Source organism: Protopterus annectens, chromosome 8.part0, assembly GCF_019279795.1.
Source record: "Protopterus annectens isolate FY-2018-M chromosome 8.part0, PAN1.0, whole genome shotgun sequence".
In the NCBI taxonomy this organism is placed as follows: Eukaryota; Metazoa; Chordata; order Ceratodontiformes; family Protopteridae; genus Protopterus; species Protopterus annectens.
Genome location: NC_056741.1, coordinates 1,432,470,624 through 1,432,490,350, shown reverse-complemented (window position 1 = coordinate 1,432,490,350; position 19,727 = coordinate 1,432,470,624). Strand labels below are relative to the sequence as shown.

Here is a 19,727-nt window from a genome sequence, read left to right as displayed (position 1 = left end):
CTTTCCTGCTAACAGAGAGGATGTTGGGCTCTAAAAGGTCAATAAAAGGAACAAAAAATAAATGTCCACAGCCTGGCATAAAAAGACACTAAGAAACAATGAGGACTGAGAGAGGGAGTAGCGCAGTAGCCTTAGCTATACGAGTAGATTACCTTAGCTAACTACATTTTGGAGGGGAAGGAAAGAGTCCAGTAGCCATGTCTTAGCAAAGCTTGATCTGGATGTAGAGAAGGAATCAAGCTTATAGTGCTTTGTAAAAGTAAGTACAGTGGCTCAAGTAGTAGCTTATAGAATGCAACCCTTTCAAAAAAAAAAAGATGAATCCAAGGGCCTGGTAAGAGTGGGCCATAACTCTGTCAGGAATTAAGTAACAGTCCTAGACAACCATCTGGAAATAGTCTATTTTACCACACATTGTCCCTTCTTATTTTCACAAGGGATGAACAATTAATCTAAAGATCTGAAAGATTTAGTTCTGTGAAGCTACTACCAGGGTTGTCAGAGGACATCAAATGTATGGATCATCCTCTCGCCTTCATTTTTTGTTCAGGAAAGAAAAATGGAGAGATGGAGTCTGGCTTAAAGTAAACTTGGATACCACTTTAGACATAAAAGGAGGATTAGTTGTGAAACAACCCCCCTTACAGAAAATGAGACAGGGTTAACTCAACATAACAGCTTGCAACTCGGATACCCTCCTTGCAGAGGTCAGAGGGATCACTAAAAAACGTTTTCCCTGTTAAGAACTTCAACAGCCAAATTAGCTGCTTAAATGGAGCAAGTGCTAACTTCTATAACATGAAATTAAGATCCCAAGGAGAGGCCACTGTTTTTCTTGGAGGTCTCTTATGCAAAACCCCTTTCAAAAACATCTTGACATGAGACTGCACTGAGAAAGGAGGAGGATCCATGGGCAGACATCCTGAAATGCTGATAAATGAACCTTGACAGAGGAATTAAGAAAGGCCATAGGATATTAACACACAGATATTGGAGAACCAGAAAACAACTAGCCTTGAATGGGTGCTGGTTATGTTATCAGCACCAACTAGAAACATCTTCCACTTCCTAATACATAATTTTCTAGTAGCAGGCTTTCTTGACTTCACTAGTACCTGCTGCATATCCTCAGTAAACAGGTGTCCACAGGAATTAAGACCCTATTATCACAGGCAGTCTTATGAATTTGACTGATGTTGGGGTGCATCAAACACCTTTGTTCTTGCATAGGCATATCCTGTCTATGAGAACGCTTGAAACAACTGTCCCTGGCCATTTCCAAAAGAAAGGAGAACAACAGTTGCCTGAACCAGAAGGAAGCTACCACAATGAGCTTGGGGATTTCCCTCTGAATCTTCAGAAGTAACCTGGATATTAGTAGAAATGGTGGAAAATCATACAAGAATATTCCTACCCAAAGAAAAGAAAAGTCATCTGTCTTCCATGCCTTTTTATGTGAATTCCTGGGAGAGAATCTTGCTAGTAGATTGTTCAAAGAAGAGGTAAAAAAGGTCTACAAGAGGAACTTGCTAAAGATGGATCGAATTTTGGAAGACCCCTGATTTAGTTTCCATTTGTGAGGGTCTGCTCTAGTCTTGCTCAGCTTGTCTGTCACACAATTTTGTTCTGAAGTAATGTGAGACTGTGCTGTGAAGATATATCCCAAGCTGACATGGCTAGCAAACATGTTATGACCTGGTTCCCTCTTATTTGTTTATGTACCACATAACTATGGCATTTGCCTGTAATCACTTGAAAAGGTCCTGGGAACAAAGGATAGTTTACAGAGTTGAGTGCCTTGATCAGGGCTAGCATCTCCGTGATATTTACATGTTTGCGTCTGTCCTTAGTCTTCCACACCCCTTACATATGTATCCCTCCTGAAGCTGCTCCCCAATCAAAGTCCAAAATGTCTGTAGTTAGTGCTTTGAAGCACAGAGGGAAAAGGGGATACCTGGATTTAAGGATATGGATTGTCTCCACCAAAAATATTTATTTTCTGACAACTCCCAGCAATAGGATTTGGAAAGATAAAGGGTGTTGATGTTGAGACCAAAGTGATTTCAGATACTACTGTACATTTCTCATGTTGAATCTTGACAGGCGTATCATGAGAATCCGATACCATGAGACCCAAAGTCCTGAGGTATTCCCTTGCAGTAACCAAAGTCTGAGTAGAAATCCTTAGAAATATATCTAGATAAATATCTATTTTTCCTGTGAAAGAAAAGAACATTGATCTGAAGTGCCTAGCTGGCATCCTAGGAACAGAATCCTGTGTAAGGAAGTCAAGAAAGACTATTGAATGTTTTCTTAGAATCCCAGCTTATGTTGAAGATCACTCACCCAAAAGATGGACTCTTGATTTGAAAGAGAGACTGCAAAGATATGGAAGTTGTCTAAAATGGAAAACATGTGGATACCCAGTAGCCTGCAATCAGCACTCTTCGTGCAGTTGAAAGTTCAAAAGGGTAAGGCAAAGAACTGTTAATGTGATCCAGACATACAAAACCTTCAGAAACGTCTAAAGGCTGGATGAAAAGAGATGCGCTAAACACCTTTTAAATCTAGTGTTGCCAGTAAACTTGGAGGAACAAGTGGTAACAGGCTGTGACTTGACATTATTTTGAATTTCAGCACCATCACAAAGGTTTAGGAACGAAAGATCCAAACTGGTCTCTAAGTTTTTTTTTTTCTTTCTTTGGGACGTCCTTGAAGAAAAACCTTTCTCCACCTGGGAAGGAGGAACTGGTTCCATCATTCCATGGGATCACATGTGATGAAAAACCAACAATAATGAATTACACCCCCCCCCTAAAAAAAATGAGGAATTTCCTCCCACTGCCATCTGTAACCCTGATGAACAATTTTCAGAACCCATTTGTCTAAAACAATCTGTTGCCAAGTAGTAAAATGGAGATCATACTTTCTGGAAGAAAAAAAGTGTCCAGTGTGTGTGTGTGTGTGTGTGTGGGGTCACAAAGTCTACTGAATAGTTATTCACACTTGTTGGACAGTTGTTGGCTTTGGGAGGTTCAAGACGTCTTTTTTGGAATTCCCTTGCCATTTCTTCTTAAATGTCTGTTTACCTGTACTTTTTTGATACTATTTACTCTGTTTTTGTCAAAACTAGATGAGGACAAAAAAAAATCTCTTGGAAAATTTGGAAAAGGAGGGCTGAAAAATCTTAAGAGATTCCTGCAATCAGATTATCCCTTTCATCTCACTTTTTCACCACTATAGCAGAGGGGCCAAACACTAAATTTTGTATCAACTGGATAATTTAAAATTGCATTTTTATATCTGGGAGGTTCTGAAGATGCAGTCATGCAAGCCTCCTTCAAAACAGTACCAGTGGCCATAGCCCTGGAAGAAGTACCAAAAGAATCATGCACACACTGTAAACAATGACTAGTGATATGTAAAACAGAAGAAACAAGTTATTTAAAGTAGATTTTTCCTCATAAGAATATGCAGGTAAAACATTTCTCATACTTTCACAATCTGTCAGAACAAACATATTTCACATATGTCTGATAACTCAAAATTCTAAAAATCAAAGTTGCAGTACTCTTTTTTTTTTTTTTTCTCCATATCTATCAATAATTTTCCCATCTTTATTAGCAGCAGTGGGGTCAACTAAAGCTACAGACTAGCTGGGTCAGATTTGGGAACTGTGTGTAAAATTTTACAAGACTGAGAAACTTTATACATGCTATCTGCCTCTTTAGGAGTAGCTAGGCGCACACACACACACACACACACACACACACACACACACACACACACACACACACACACACACACACACACACATCCAGTAGACAGGACAGAAGGATTGGGTGTAGGTTCTAGAAAACCCTTCCGTAACATTTTTTTTTTTTTTTACTCGTATTATTTTCTGAATGACTGAGAAACTTCAGTGTTCTCCCACTGAAAACTGGCACATTCAAGCAATGGTCTCAGAAAAAGAGACCCCCCTCCCCCCCAGGAATAATCAGAGACTGAGCTCTCTTGAAAGTCTGAACCAGAAATCTGAGTGGAAAAACCTGTATCCATCCCATCTTCCTGTTCAGATTCACGATCTTGATTTTTCTTAAGAAAAAAGGAATGCCACTTTCTTTTTAGCAGAAATAACTTGACAAAAATGATCAACAGTCTGAATTAATATCTGAACCAGACCAAGTAAGCAACTCCTATCTGATGAAAATTGAAGAGTAGACACATGCTTGGTTTTCTGCTTCTTTCTGATGGGAAAAATGGGACCAACCATATTAATAATGGCAGTAGCAGCTTCCCCTGGAATGAGCACAGTTTTCTGACACAACAGGGAAACTTTTCATGTTCCCCCTCCCAGGACAGACAAGAGTGGTGCTCCCTTGCCCTCTAAGGGGACCTCAACAGCCAGAGAAGTGTCCAACCTTCAGTCCATAGTGGCTGTAGGTGCTACACCAAATGGATCTGGGATAAAAGAAGAATGGTCTGAGTTTTTTTTTCCCCAGTGGCTGCAAGGACTGACTGACTGTGGGATCCAGTAGTCTACTCCAAGATCAAGCCAAAAACGATGCCTCTTCCCAGGAAATAAAAGCAGCAATTGCTGATAAACACTACCAGGCCATGAAAGTTAGATTATTTGACAAAACACAGTAAAAAGCACTTTAAAGCACTATGCCAGCCACACACAAATAAAATAAACAATTTCTTCACAGAAAAAAATGTTAATTACGTTACATCACTTTTAAACTGACAGAAAAAGTAAGCATTCCATTTAATAGTACATTACAGTCTCATTAAAGTCCATTAAAACACAACACTCCTGGCTTTAAAATAACTTATTAAATAATAAAACATCAGCAAAATGAAGAAAATGGAAGTTTGTTTTCTCCAAAAAGAACCTATCTGCCCAGCAAAGGAACGCACAAGCCAAGAGTCAATCCTTGAAAACCTCAGAGAAGTGTACTCTTTGGCAGCATAAAACTCTGAAGGGCTTTAAGTCCAAACTTGTCTTTGTCAGCACATTTAAGCTGCCGGACAGTTTGAGCTGTGGAAGGTGCCCTAAAGCTATGGAAGCTGGACAGCTGTGATATGTTCTGCAGGATATAACCTATATAGCCAAGTCTACTGCAGCAGTGATTAATTTGATGAACATCTGATGCAGCTGCACTTCCGTTTAGAAATAACTGGTTGTTAACAGGCTTACCTAATTTAATAGGTGCAAAGACCACAAAAAGCTAACTTTGACTTTCTGAAATTGAAAATTTAAGGACGAAGTATTTAGGCAGATATTCTGACGTTAGAAAGAAATAAAGCAGTACTTACTGAAAACAAAGAATTAGTTTGTCAAGAATGATGAAAAACAGAGGAGCCGCATCAATGTCTACTACCTGGCTACTACTAATGCTGGTCTCACCACAGCTTCACTCTGCTGGGATACAAAGCTCTTTTGCTTCTTCTCTTACTGGATGCAAAATATTAGCACCAATCCCAAGATAAGAAGCAGGCCACAACCTGTTTGGTGACCACAGTCTTGTCCCAGATGATCCAAGGATCTGTAGGCTTGTAGCCTTTCCCTGGTCGATGCTTTGAATAACAACCAGACCAATCAGGAACATTAAGAACAGACACTTACTGTCCAACCAGAAACAGTCAGAAATCAATGCACTTTGCTCCTTCTCTCACCAGGAACACAAATATAAGCGCAAATTCCAAGCTGTCACCTATAAAGCAGTTATTAAGCTTTCTGGTGGAAATAATATCCCTGTGCTCCTTCTCTCACCAGGAGAAAAGAGAAGCACTAATCCCAAGAAGATTTTGAAAAGCAGAATGTGGGCTCTCCAATAACTGGTGGCCTTGCAATAGATGTTTAAAGGTAAGATGAAAAAAATGGGTTTGTATCCCAAACACCGCAGTGTGCACACTAAGCAGTTAGATATGAAAGGGGGTAACTTAAGTTTTAGTTGCCCAATTGGAGAGTTACTAATTTTAAGAGAGCAAGATGGGTTTGAAAGGGGGTGGGACACATCTGTATTCTCATTCTATGGAATACAGTGGGATGGCCAAAAATGTAAATAGTTGAAGGGGAGTGATTTCACAAAATTACAATTTTGTGCTTACTCACACCAGCCACTGAAAGGGGAGAGGGAAGGAGATATGTGGTCAAATTAACATAAGGGGCAGGCAACTAGAAAGACAGTTGTGTTTAAGAACACAACAGCAACACAGTGGGAGGGTGGGAATAATTTCTGTCTGACTCAAGAGACATAGCTGTGGTCTCTTTCCAAGTTTTAACATGCAATTAAATGCAGAATACAAGTAAAACACTGTAATTAAAACAAATCACAGTACACAAAATACCACAAAAGTTGCAGAGTTATAACAATTCCTTCTAGATAGGCTTTATCCTCCATTTTCTCTAGTTTTTAATTCGATCCAGGAACATTTCCTGAAATTTTACCATAAAAACTGACAGTTCAGTGCTCTCATAGCAGGGTAACAGAAGTGCATACTTCCTGCTAATAATACAGAAGATTCTAACCACTTTCACATTAGGCAAGAGATTTCTAGAAGCTCTGCCTTTGGCTGCCTCGGCACCTTAGGAAACCACCTCAGGGTTTGCAACTGGGTTTTTGAAGATATGTTTATGGGAATTCAGAACACTCTAAATGGTCTGGCTTCCTAGAGGCAGGTAACTGGGAGTCAGGCTGCAGGAGAAGTCCACAACCTTGAAGACTGTAGGAATGCCTAGACGTTTGTGCTGAGGGAATCTAACAAATTATCTCACTTTGTTCTTAGATTGTGGACAATCCTGAGCCTTCTAGTTAAAGAATTCCTTCATCCTCAAGGGCATCTCCATACATGAAGGTCACTGATGCTCACTGTCCACCTCTTACATGTTTTTTTCCCCAAAGACTCAGTCCTAACCTTATATGCCACAGAAAGTGGTCAAAAAAAGAAAAAAATACCTGAACAAGAAAAGGAGTTCTGCAAAACCCTTAACAGAAAGTGCTGCAAAAAACACAAAAAAAAATCCAACCTCAGCTTTAACAAGAAAATATAACACACACGACTCTAAACCCCTTGTTAGATAAATTCCAAAGTAAAGAAAAAGGACTAAAGGGAAAGGGAACAGCTAAAGCCTAGCTAGAAAAACAACCCAACTCAGGCACTGGTGAGGAAATTAAGCTAATCTGAATAGAATTACAAAAACCTGTAGAAATTGGCTAAACGTAGCTAGCATTATCTAAAAAATATATATATACGAAGTTTGAGCAGTGGATGATCTGCCATATGTAATTAAGAGCAAATAAGATCTGCAGGAGGAAGAGAAGTGAGTTGCATTGTGTCAGTGAGGGGGAGGAGCTCCAGCTTTGGTGAAATCCTAAAGGTGCTAATCCATATCGCCTGCAGTAACCAGTCCTTTTGTTGAAGTAGAGGTACTGGATCATGGAAGACATCTGAGCTACTGTAAGCAGTTCCAGACATCCATTCTCCAGTAAAACACACAACAAATGTCATTAATAAAAATTCAGCTAAAATGGTACAGGTCCCACTGCAAAAATGCCTAATTTGTTAAGATATATTTGGCTAGCACATACAGGCAGTTCCACAAAAAAGCTTGATCCTACAGTTTGAAAATGTGAATGAATATGTTGGGTACATGTCTATATCCAGGTTGCAAAGTACATTCCAAAATGTACAAAATGTAGCCTCACCTCAGATGTAGCCCTTAATCTCAACCCTGCTTCACAATGAATGTTTTTTTTTTTTTTGACAGCACACCTTTGCAATATTAAAAAAACCTGAAATGACAGATAAAGCAACAAAAAATAAATAAAAATACAGCTTTTCTGAATGCTGCCATTTGTGGAATGTTGATAACAATAAACATGACTCCACACTGGAGTGAAATACAATCAACATCGCTGTTGGCAAGTGTTGTCATTTAGTCTCTTAAAGTATAACTTCATTAAAAGTAACATTTAATTAGGAGTAGGTAGTTAATGTTTTTTTAACATTAGCTAGGAGTAGGTAGTCAACTGTTAGTTGTATTTTATATACACATATATACATATATTTTTTATATTTACCTATACATATATATGTTTTTTATACACATTCAAATTTATTTATATATGAATATTTGTAATATTTTGTACAAGTTATTTATTTATTATTAATTTCTTTTATATTCATATGGATTCATTATCATTAATATTGATTTATTTAAATATTGAACATTATATTATCGTCCCCTTTTGGGAACGTCATGTGACTTAATTGACTACTGTTTATAAAGGAATTGAGTGTGTAAGGTACTTTGTTCTGAAGAAGCTCATTGTAAATAAAGTGAGTGAAAGCGCTTAACTTGATATTTGCGGTCATGCTGTTGGATTTTACTGTTTCCTTTCTGGTGTCATTTTATATTGTTTGAGTTTGTTTGGTTTTTATTTTTAGATTTAATGTACCACTTTTCCTAAATATTTGTTTATTTATGCAAAATGTCATTGCATTTTACATTTACTGCTGTGTAACAAAAGAAAATAGTTGGAAGTGTTTGTAACTGATTTTATTACTGACTGCAGTGTTTTTTCTTTCTTCTACCCACTGATCAATGGAGCAAAGGGTTTTTCTGTAAAGCCTATTCCCCTGCATATGACTAGAACAGCTCAAGGGGAGGGCATGCAATGATGATGTACAGCAGGTTTGCCACACACTTCTGCAAGTAATGCAGTCTCCTAATGCCCCTCATATAGGCATATGCCTCTGTATCATCTAAAGTTTCCATCACGGATTCAGAAGCAATGTATATGTTCATAGGTAGGTACTAGGCAATCGGCCCGAGGGCCTACGTTAGCCTACCCAGCAAGGTTCCCTGGTTGTTAAACGCAGGCTCTGGAATACTCACTCCTGGGGAAGGGAGTACGCTTAACCTCATCATTCCTTTCCCTTATAAAGTGTCACTTAACATAAAAAGGGTAATTATGCCAGCTCTTTTATTTAGAAAAATAATTTGTAGCACATCTCACTACAAACATAAATTAAACAGATAAATTACAAGCAGAGGTGTAATGGTGTATACCTGGCATGTATTTTTTGCATAAATGTAACAAAAATATATAGTAGCTCTGTACTAAGAAGGCGCTCCACTTTTTATGAAAACTGCCATCTATGTCAAGGGAAACTCAACATTAGCTAGACATGTTTCAGTCAATCTAAACAGAACCACATCAAATCCATATACAAAAACAGTAAAGGAGATGATATACACCTTTATGAAAAAGTTTTAAAAAAAAATCAACAAGAGAAAATCTAAGTAACAAGCTAATCTCAACAGGGCAGCAAGTTTCAGGAAAAATGTGGCAAAATATAGAATAATGGGTACTTTTCCGTTATCGGGGCAACAGTTCTTTCGCATTCTGAAACACTACATGGCACATGTTGCAGAGTTTTTGATGTGTACTAAATGGAAAATATTATGGCTCATACTTTGATTTAAAAGTGGGTGCCAGAACACAACGGAATAAGTCTGTTCTAATGTTACTTACATTCCCTAACATTGCATATTATCATAACACAGTGCTTCCTCAATGTAATGACCATTATTACCTTTTACAACAGTTGATGGAAAGATGTTTGTGTAACGCAAGTAAGCCATCCATACTTATGGCTGGCTCTGAAAGCGAAATAATCAAATGCGGTTGCCATGTTTCTGAATGCACAAACTGGGATATTTTGGTAGAAATGTGACGTTTTGCAACACCAAAATATAGTCATCTGTAAGAACGGGAAAAAAACTCAGGAAACACATTAACTTAAATTAAAATTATACATCTCAAAAATGGACACAGAAGCATTATTGTTAGTAAACCAGGTAACTGCAACACTAAACAGGTTATTTACCTTGCTAAATGTGATCTCTGTCCTGCCTTTTACGTAGGAAGAACCGAACGTCATTTAAGAAAACGTATATATGACCACATGTACAGTATTAAGACGAAAGACATACACAATGCCCTATACAGACATATACAGGCATTGGGAACTGAACATATATTTAAGTTTTTTATACTAGATGTCATTCATAACGATCCTAGGGGGGGCAATTTCAAAAGCCTTATAGCTTTTAAAGAAACGTGGTGGCAATTATATCTTGACGCCACCAATCCACCTGGCCTTAATGAATGTATATCGGTTAGATCATTATTATTATAATACCTAGTCATATTAATATTATAGGTATAAGGTTGATAACACTGGTTTATATTATATTATATCAATTTTTTACTTGTTCAAGCCCTCCTTAATAACTTGGTCTTACAGTATATTACTTCTAGTACCATACTATATATTTAGTGTTTATCACAATTGGTTTTTATAAAGAGTTTTTTAAAGAGTTTCTCATATAACTAATATATTTTGTAACAAAAATGTTGTTTAATAAGTTTTTATATGTATTTATATTCATACAACTTATGATAATTGTTATATTACACTTTTATTTTAGACTTTCTCCTGAATTTATGGTAGTAGTTATGAAAATTCCCCTGATATTAGGCTTAATTATTCACACTGGTTTCAAAATCCTCATGGTTTCATACTTGTAATGTTTACATTTTCATATCTGTTATATATGCATCAATTTCACGAATTGATTCACTTATTTAATTATTTATTTATTAATATAATTATTTATTTGAAAGTTCGTAACAATATATAATACATATATTCTCAACATATTTTTAACACATTTTTTATATATACCCATATTTATATTTTTTAACATACTTTTTTTACATTGTACATATTGTATTTATTTTCCTTAAAATTCAGGTTAAAAATTATTACAATCAAATTATACGGAATTTATATAAAATTAGCACACACGAATTTATCCTTAGATTTTTAAGGGATATATTTTTAAAGGGATATATTTTTAAAAGGATGTGTGCAAATAATTTTAGTTTACAGCTTATACCCCAATATATTAATTTATAATATATTGAATTTAACTTATGTCATATTACATTCTTACTTCACCCTTAATATTGTACCACTGTGATGATTTCAATTAGTTTATCAGATTGTTATATTGTGCTTTTACAGCTCAAAAGTATAAACAGATATTATGAACAGACTTTCTGACACAACGCATGTCTAACTTTTACTTAAAATGCAGTATGTCTTTAAATTTTTGAAAGTTTTTTGGCGCCAAAACATTTATATATTGAGTGAGATTATTTACTCACTTTTAGTTCTGAAGAAGACCAATTGAGTTGGTTGAAAGCGCTAAACTTGGATAATTCTTATTTTTATGTTGTGCACAGTATACGTTTGTACCCACGATATTCTGTGTGAGTATTCCGCTCACCAGGATATGAGTTTTATGTTTGTAATCGCATTGTGTTTGCAGTCGTTTTTGGTATAGTGTCGTGACATTTAATAAATTGTAAGCTTTTCCAGCTACCTGAGGATTACTGAAGTTTGTCCAGCATCTCGTTTGACTATTGGGCAGCATACGCTCATTGGTGTGACCGAAGGTGTTCATTTTGTGTTGTTTCCAGCATTTTTTAATTAAAATTTATTTAGAAAAATAATCTGTAGCACATCTCACTGCAAACATAAATTAAACAGATATTCTGACAACTGCAGTCAATTCCTTCAGCACATATCCCTTTACATATAGATTCTGACACACCCTTCTTACAAAAAGACTGAACGACCATATATTCATAGAATAAACTGTACTTCTGCTTTTAAGTCCTGCCTGACACCCTTACAATTCTTAACACGATCACAGTTACAAATCAGCACATGGTGTTAAACAGGAACACTGCCTTTTTTACGGAAAGGCAATGTCTGTCATTTGCACCCTATTTAGGAAGTTACAGGGAATGCGGTATACCTAAAGTTGTTCTCCTTTCCCACATGTAGTCAGCCTTATACATATAGAAATGTTCACACTCTTGGGCTGGGCATTTATCCAGAAATTCCATTTTTTCATAATTTCCAATTGAAAAGTATTGTCAGACAAGGTGAACCTTTACCCACATCTCTGCCAGCAGTGCGATCATTGGAACGGTGTGTTAACATTGCAAGTGCTCATTACGCCTGCTGCCCTGATAACGGAAAAGTACCAAATAATGAAAATGAGAAGAATCAGTTTGCAAGCAAATTACTGTAAGATGCTCTTGCACAGCATTCGCTTAACTCCTGTATGCACTTACCTTATTGTTACTCTTGTAAACTAAGAACTGTTATAACACTTGTTTAAAATAAGTTAAGCTGTATAAAACATTTTCTATGTAGTGGACTCTTATGTAATACTTTTCTTGGTTGCTCAAAAAATAGGAGAAGCATGGTCTTTGCATGTAATCAAAATATGTTACATTAAAAAAAATCCATTCAAGTCAGTTAAGTAGCAGAGAATGCCGCACGTAAAAGCAGCCTCCTTCCTGAAGATGCTCTGAAATAGTCATAGATGGAAAATTCATCTGTGCCATTGTTTTAATGGTACAGTATCCACCTATCAAAGAATCTAGTGACCCAATACCTAGTAGTTGGGCCAGAAAAGCAAGAAAGGAAAAAGCTACAGCTTCCTTACAGCAGATTAAGGTGATCCCTCTTCCTGCTGCAGCACTGCCTCTCAAACTTTGGAGGAATTGCAACATAGACATGTAAGAAATGGGTGAGGAGGCTGCCATATTATGACATCATAAGGGCTAGGTGGAGGGTTGGTATAATGGTTAATGTCATAACCCTACAAATATAAGGTATAGGGTTTGCTTCTGACTTCTGCTTATTAGCCAGGCTAATAGTCTGCAGACTATTATTGACCAGGCATATAGTCTGCAGAATGATACCTTAGTATTCACCCATGAATTATAAACCTGTGAAGGCTCAGAAAACAGGAACAGCCTGCTGCACAGAAGCACTGTATACCCAAACCTTATCAGATGAAAACAGCCAAGACTAATGAAATGCATCTCATGTGTAACATGACGGTATCATATCTCATAATCCTTGTTCCAAGCTCTATCACAGGAAGAAATGGCAGAGAGAGGAAGGCCCTTGAGAACAACACAGACAACAAGGCACAAAACCAGCATTCACAATTTGAGAAACCTTAAATGAACACACTGCGATTCCAGATCATGATGGCAATAAGTAGGCTATTTATTAATCTGGCTAAACAACAAGTAGCAAAGTGAGCAAATTAAGTACACCAGCCTGTTTCCAAAGACTACAATAGAGCATTTTAATAAACTTTTAATTATAAAATGTTTCTGATAAAAGATTAGTTCAGCTAAATTAAGAACTAATACAAATGTATATTTTCAAAGAATATTATCTGTGTAGAAAAAAAATGACAAATGTTTAAGGAAAGAAACATTTTCTTTACCTCCCTCCAGCTGGCTCCAGCATTACTGGAAATGTACACATTAGGTTTGTTTGAAAGGTTTATTCCAACAGATCCTAAAATGACAAAAAGCACTTTTATCATCTTTGTGAATAACATCAGCTCGAAAACAATGCCCTTCCATAATTTTTTTCCAAAGACTCTCATTTATATACTTTTTATAAACTCTAATATGACCATTATTTACTGTGTCTAAATTTTTAATTCAGCAAATAAACAATTAATTCTAACTGCTGACTGTATTTTTAGAAATTACACTTGGATGTCAGCTGTTTTCATTTTTGTGCATATTACATGAACACCTGTCATTTATCCTTTTACTTCTCCCAGATTCCACTACATACTCTATCTTACTCATGTTTCTTCAGATAAGAAACAACAATCCTGAATGTCTCAAGGTAGTGACTCACAACTCACGGTTAAAGGAGCTTTAACTACTTAATGAATCTTTATGCTTGTAAAACGCACAATGTGATGAATGCAAGCACATTACCCAAGGAAGACCTGTTAATTTAATTAGAGCATTACCCAATAATAAAGGGAGGTTAGCTAGAAATCATCTTTTTTTCAGTTTAATAAATATTTAAAAAAAAACTTTGAAAAAAGCATCCATCAGAAATGAGAGCAAACAATAATATAAATGGACAACAAAATAAAACGTATTGTACACTAAAAAAAAAAAATCACGACTGACAAAACTCTAGTAGAAAAAAGCATAATACTGATAGATTGATAGCAATAAACCATTACCTTACATGTGCTGAATGCTGGACACACATGAAAAGGAAAACTAACTAAAACCCACCCCATACTGAGAAAGGCCTATACAATACAAGATAACAATAAAGCTCCTTAAAGAAATTAGGAACTTAATGACCTATTCATAGAAATCATCTTTTTGATTTAGTGGCTACAGCACTGTTAAAGCTATGAGGCAAGGCAATTTTAAAAAGAAAAAGAGAATTTCCAGGCAGCTGTGTGACATCTGGCCTGCACAGCTTGTATCATACTACAGTGCAATAGCTTCTCTCATTCCCAAAGGGAAACAAGTACAGTTGTACAAGTCCTAATTACCTGTTAACAGTAGAAGTTCAAATTTCACACTGCTGCAGTAGCATATGGGTCCTGTGCCTGCACAAGCTCCAACACTGGCAGCTTTCCTGAGATAAGAATCTCCTCCTCTGACTTTCTGCGATAGGGGCTTGCCTAAGTCCCTTCCTTCACGGGAAGCCCAACCTTATCACACGGAGTCAGTCAGTCAGGGTTTTGGTGATATGTAGGATGAACCAAGAAGGACCAGAAGAAAGAATTGCCTGAAACCAATCAGTCTGCAGCCAAAAAAACACCAACATGAATAACCAAAGCCAATCAATAGCACCATAGAACTATAAATACAATGAGGAGGATGGTCGGTGCACAAACTGAGGCAGGGCGAAATTAGAATATCTACTGCTACAGGTAAGTAAGACTTGTGCAACTGTACTGTGTTCATCACTCAACACCTCAGTGGCAATTTGGGTAGATTCTCAAAGATTACCCTACCAGGGAGGAGGAAGAATAAGAATCCAGGAGCCTCTGGAGAATGGCTCTTGCAAAGCTTGCTATGAAACTTGATAAAGAATGCAGTTTGTACTGCTTTGTAAAGGTATGAACAAAGGACCAACTTGTTACCTCTAGAATGCTTCTAAATAGAGTCCACCCTTTTCCAATATGGCACTGAAGAGGATAAGGCTCTGATGGAACATGCCTTAACTTTGCCTGGAATAGATTTACCATGGTGGGAGTGACAAAAAAAAAAAAAAAAAAAAACAGCAGTGGATAACCAATTAACAATCATTTACTTAGCGACAGGATGACCCATCTTAGCCCAAGAATAGAAAAACAGTTTCTCAGCTTTCTTGAAGAGCTTAGTGGAGTTGAGGTATCACTTGAGCTGCCTGTAAGGTTTCACTTCATAAACACGAATTGCTGAAATATCGAATTTTGAAAATTCGTGTCCATGAAGTTGAAACTGCAAAATAACGAAAGTGTATAAGTGCGAATAGGAGTATGTCAAATTCGTGCTTATGCATTTATGTTATGTTGCGGAAGTGTTTGGCTGGGATGGTGTCTGCAGTTTAAGGTGAGTGGGTGTTTTTATAACTTGTACGAGTGGGTTAGGGTAGGGAGGTGGAGGTATGAGCGTGTTGGCTGTGTGTGATTATTTTTTTCTTTACTGTTTGTGCAATCTCGGAGTTAGTATATATAAGTAGGGGGTTGGGGGGGATGCCCCCCTGCATTTGTGTAGTGTAGGTGTGTGTCTCTGTGGTGTTTTGTTGTATTGAATTGTTTTGTGGTGTGGGTGTTATGGTTTGTGCGTTGTGTGCTGTATAGTGTATGTTAAATGATTTGGTTTCGTGATTGTGAATTGGCAGTGTTGTGATGGTTTCAGCTTTATACTGTCGAAATGCTGAAATTCGATATTTCAGCATTTCGGTAATATGAAGTGAAACCACCTGTACACATCCAAAGTATGTGGAATCTTCTCTGCTTTCTTTTTAGGTTCTGGAAAGAACTGGGAGATTGATGGTTTGCTTCAAGGCAAGTTCAGTAACAACTTTTGGCATGAAAGAATTATTACTGCTTAAAATAACCCTGTCCTTGTAGAAAATCAGATAAGGTTGCCCAACCACAACAGCTTGCATCTCAGAGTCTCTCCTTACAGATGTCAGAGTCACAGCAATAAGCAAAACAGGTTTTCGTGTGAAGAAAGTACAGTCGTGTTCACTTACCATAAATGTAGATGTTTGAGTATATTCACTGTTGCAGTCATTACATTTGGGTTATCTGCTTGCAGGTAGCCCTCAGTTGGCCTGATTAACAAAGTTTTGGGTCCTGCGTCGGTTGCTGTCCCTTCTTCCATGACGTCAGGTCGTCAGGGATATAAAACATGCAGCCGGACGCCATTACATCAGTTTTTCTTGCCCCAGATGTCAGGTGTCCCCCAGTGGGGAGCAATTAAATATAAAAGTACAATGATATACCTCCGACAAAAAAGAAAATACACCAAAAAGGCTTTTAAGCATAGTAAAGGAGGTATAGCCAAAAGAAGTTAGGGGGCTGGAGGGAGGGTAACCAAGACTGCAACAGTGAATACGCTCGAACATCTACATTTATGGTAAGTGTACACAACTGTACTATGTTTTTCTCTTGTAGTCATTACATTTGGGTAGATTCCCAAAGCTGTGGTTGGGAGGAGGAATTTAGATAACATTAGGACCAGCTATAAGGCCCTGCAAGACTGCAGTGGCAAAGCCAGCTCTGGATTTAGAGAAAATTGGCAAATGATAATGCTTGGTGAAAGTATGTACAGAACTCCAGGTATCAGCTTCTAGGACGTCCCTGGTAAGGACGCCTCTGATAAAGGCTATAGAAGTAGATGCAGCCCTGGTGGAGTGAGGTCTGATCCCCTGGGGATAGGTTTTCCATGGTGTTTATAACAGAAATGAATGCAATGGCCTATCCTTTTAGATATGTTTTGCTTTGAAATAGCCTTCCCCTATGCCCCTGCAGCAAATGCCACCAGCAGTTCAGATTTCCTTTGAGATTTAGTCCTGTCCAAGAAGAATCTAAGTTGTCTGTGCACATCTAAGGAATGCAGTATCCGTTCCCCTTTGTTCTGCGGATTGGGAAAGAAGGTTGGCAAATGAATAGACTGATTAAGAGCCACACTGGATACCACCTTGGGCATGAAGGATGAATTGGTTCTGAGGGACACCCTGTCCGCATGAAAGATGATGAAAGGCTCCACTGCCATAAGGGCCTGTAATTCAGATACCCTTCTAGCTGAAGTGATTGCTTAAAGGAAAGCTGTTTTCCAAGAAATAAATTTTAAGTCTGCAGTAGCAGCTGGCTCGAAAGGAGGTAGAGTGAGTTTCTCCAAAACAAAGTTAAGGTCCCAGGCTGGGGTTGGAGCTCTCCTGGGTGGTCTCAAATTTTTGGCCCATCTGAGGAACTGCTTGAGCAGTGGATGAGAGAAGAGGGGAGGTTCTGTGTTATAACGAGCTGAAATGGCTGAGGTGTGGATTTTAATGGAGGAAAAAGACAGACCCTTGTGAAGCATCTCAGTTAGGTATTGTAAAATCTGAGGTAAACTGGGCGCTGCTGTGCTCATCCCTTGAGACTGGTTCCAGGCACAGAATCTTTTCCATTTTTCGGCATAGGATTTTATAGTACTAGTCCTCCTTGCCTCTAAAATGATATCCATCACAGGTTTAGTCCTCCTTGCCTCTAAAATGATATCCATCACAGGTTTACTGAGGGATGGTAAAGGAGAGATTATGTAATTAGCCAGGCTGCAAGGTTCAGTGTTAGAAGCTGAGGGTGCAGAATCTGGTTCTCCTGCTGAGACAACAGGGAAGGAGTCTGAGGCAGGTGCCTTGGGAATAACCGTGACACACTGCGCAGGTGTGGCCAGTCTGGAGCAATCAAAATCATCCTTGGTTTGTCCTGTTTGATATTTAGTAGTACTTTGGAGAGCAGAGGCAGAGTGGGGAATGCATAGACTGATAGGTTTTTCCACCTGAAGGACAGTGCATCCACTTTTCAGGCTTGCTTGTGGGGAGTCCTTGTGCAAAATTTGTCCAACTGGTAGTTCTGGGGAGAGGCAAACAAGTCTATATCTGGGCTCCCCCCATTTGCTTGTCAACATGTTGAAAATCCTTGGTTCCAGCTTCCACTCGTGTGGGTCCATGAGGTTTCTGCTTAGTCTGTCTGCCAGTGTATTTAATTTTCCTGGCAGGAATTGAGCTTGTAGGTGCAGTTGGCAGCTCAAGGCTGTGTTCCACAATGCCATGGCTAGTCTGCAGAGGGGGTAAGAATGTGTACCCCCCCCCCCCGCTGCTTGTTTATGTACCACATAACAGTGGTGTTGTCCGTCTTTACCATAAGTTGTCCTGGAAGAATGCGGTCCTTGAAGGCTGTCAGAGCATTCTGTACAGCTAACATTTCTTTTTGATTGATATGCAGGTGCATTTGACTTTGGTTCCATTTGCCCTGAATGCACTTCCCTGCCAGGTGAGCCCACCATGCATAGTCTGATGTGTCTGTTGTTAGGGTTTGGGCGGCAGGGAGTGGTGTGAAAGGTAGTCCCGTGTTTTGGTGGCAGGCCTCTGCCCACCAAAAGAATTCTAGGCGTAGGCAAGGTATGACAGGAATCAATGCTTCTAGATCCTGAGAATGTAGTCTTGCATATGGAATTAGAAGAAAGCAGTAGGCCATGAATCCCAAGGCTTGCAGTATTTGTCTTGCAGATAGCAGGGTTTTTGTGGCCACTGGCCACTTGTTTGAAGAAGGTTGTCAAATGAATTTGCTTCTCTGGCGTGAGGTAAGCCATCTGGGAAGTTGTATTCAAGCTTGCTCCCAGGAATATAATTTGTTGACAGGGTACCAGGTGTGATTTCTTTTCGTTTATGGTGTATCCCAGACAAGTTAGAACCCTTTGTACAAAGGCCAGATGATTCAAGTTTGTCCTGGCTTTCTGCCTGAATTAGACAATCGTCCAGGTATGGGTATATTTGAATATTTCTTTGCCTGCAAAATGCAATAACTGGAGCTAGGCACTTTGTGAATACCCTGGGCGCAGTAGATAAGCCAAAGGGCAGTGAAGAGAACTGATAGTGTGTGTAGCCTGCTTTGAAGCATGGGTATCTTCTGCAAGATTCTCTGATTGGGATGTGCAGGTATGCTTCTTTTAAATCTAGTGTTGCCAACCAGGCATCTTTGCCTAGCAAAGGAAGTAATTGGTGAAGAGTCAGCATCTTGAATTTTGGAATCTCCAAAAAGGTGTTTAAAGTAGACAGGTCCAGGATAGGACGCCATGAATTGTCTTTTCTGGGTACCAGGAAAAGTCTCGAGTAGAAACCTTGTCCCTTTTCCTCTTCCAGTACCAGCTGAATAGCCTCCATGCTTAAGAGAGAAAGTACTTGTTTTTGGGCCTCTGCCCACTGATTTGGGGGTAGGTCCAGCCACCTGCTTGGTGTTGACAACGAGTGGAAGTGAAATCTGTATCCCTGGGACACTATATTTAAAACCTATTTGTCCTGGGTAATGAGTTCCCAGTTTTTGCATGAAGAGCAATCTTCTCCCCAAAGGAGCAGTCAGCTGATAAGTGCTTGGGAATTTTAAACGGAAGTCACTGAGACAGTTTACCATAGGGGGGAGTCTTATTACTCCCAGATTTGGAAGTGGAGGCCCCCCACTCTTTGTCCTATGTGTCCCCTGGGACTGAAACCTGGGGCTTTTGCTGTGTCTGGGTTTGGCTTGAGAAGAC

The 19,727-nt window shown here is 38.5% G+C and overlaps 1 protein-coding gene across 1 annotated transcript in view; it reads right to left on the bottom strand.

Moving 5' to 3' along the window:
- The window catches only part of SORL1 (sortilin related receptor 1), a 5,131,225-nt gene that overhangs the window by 3,825,567 nt on the left and 1,285,931 nt on the right, over positions 1–19,727 (bottom strand). Inside the window, exon 11 of the mRNA XM_044081038.1 lies at positions 13,400–13,473. Coding sequence (XP_043936973.1) covers positions 13,400–13,473 — 74 coding nt within the window. The remainder of the gene's footprint in view (positions 1–13,399; positions 13,474–19,727) is intronic.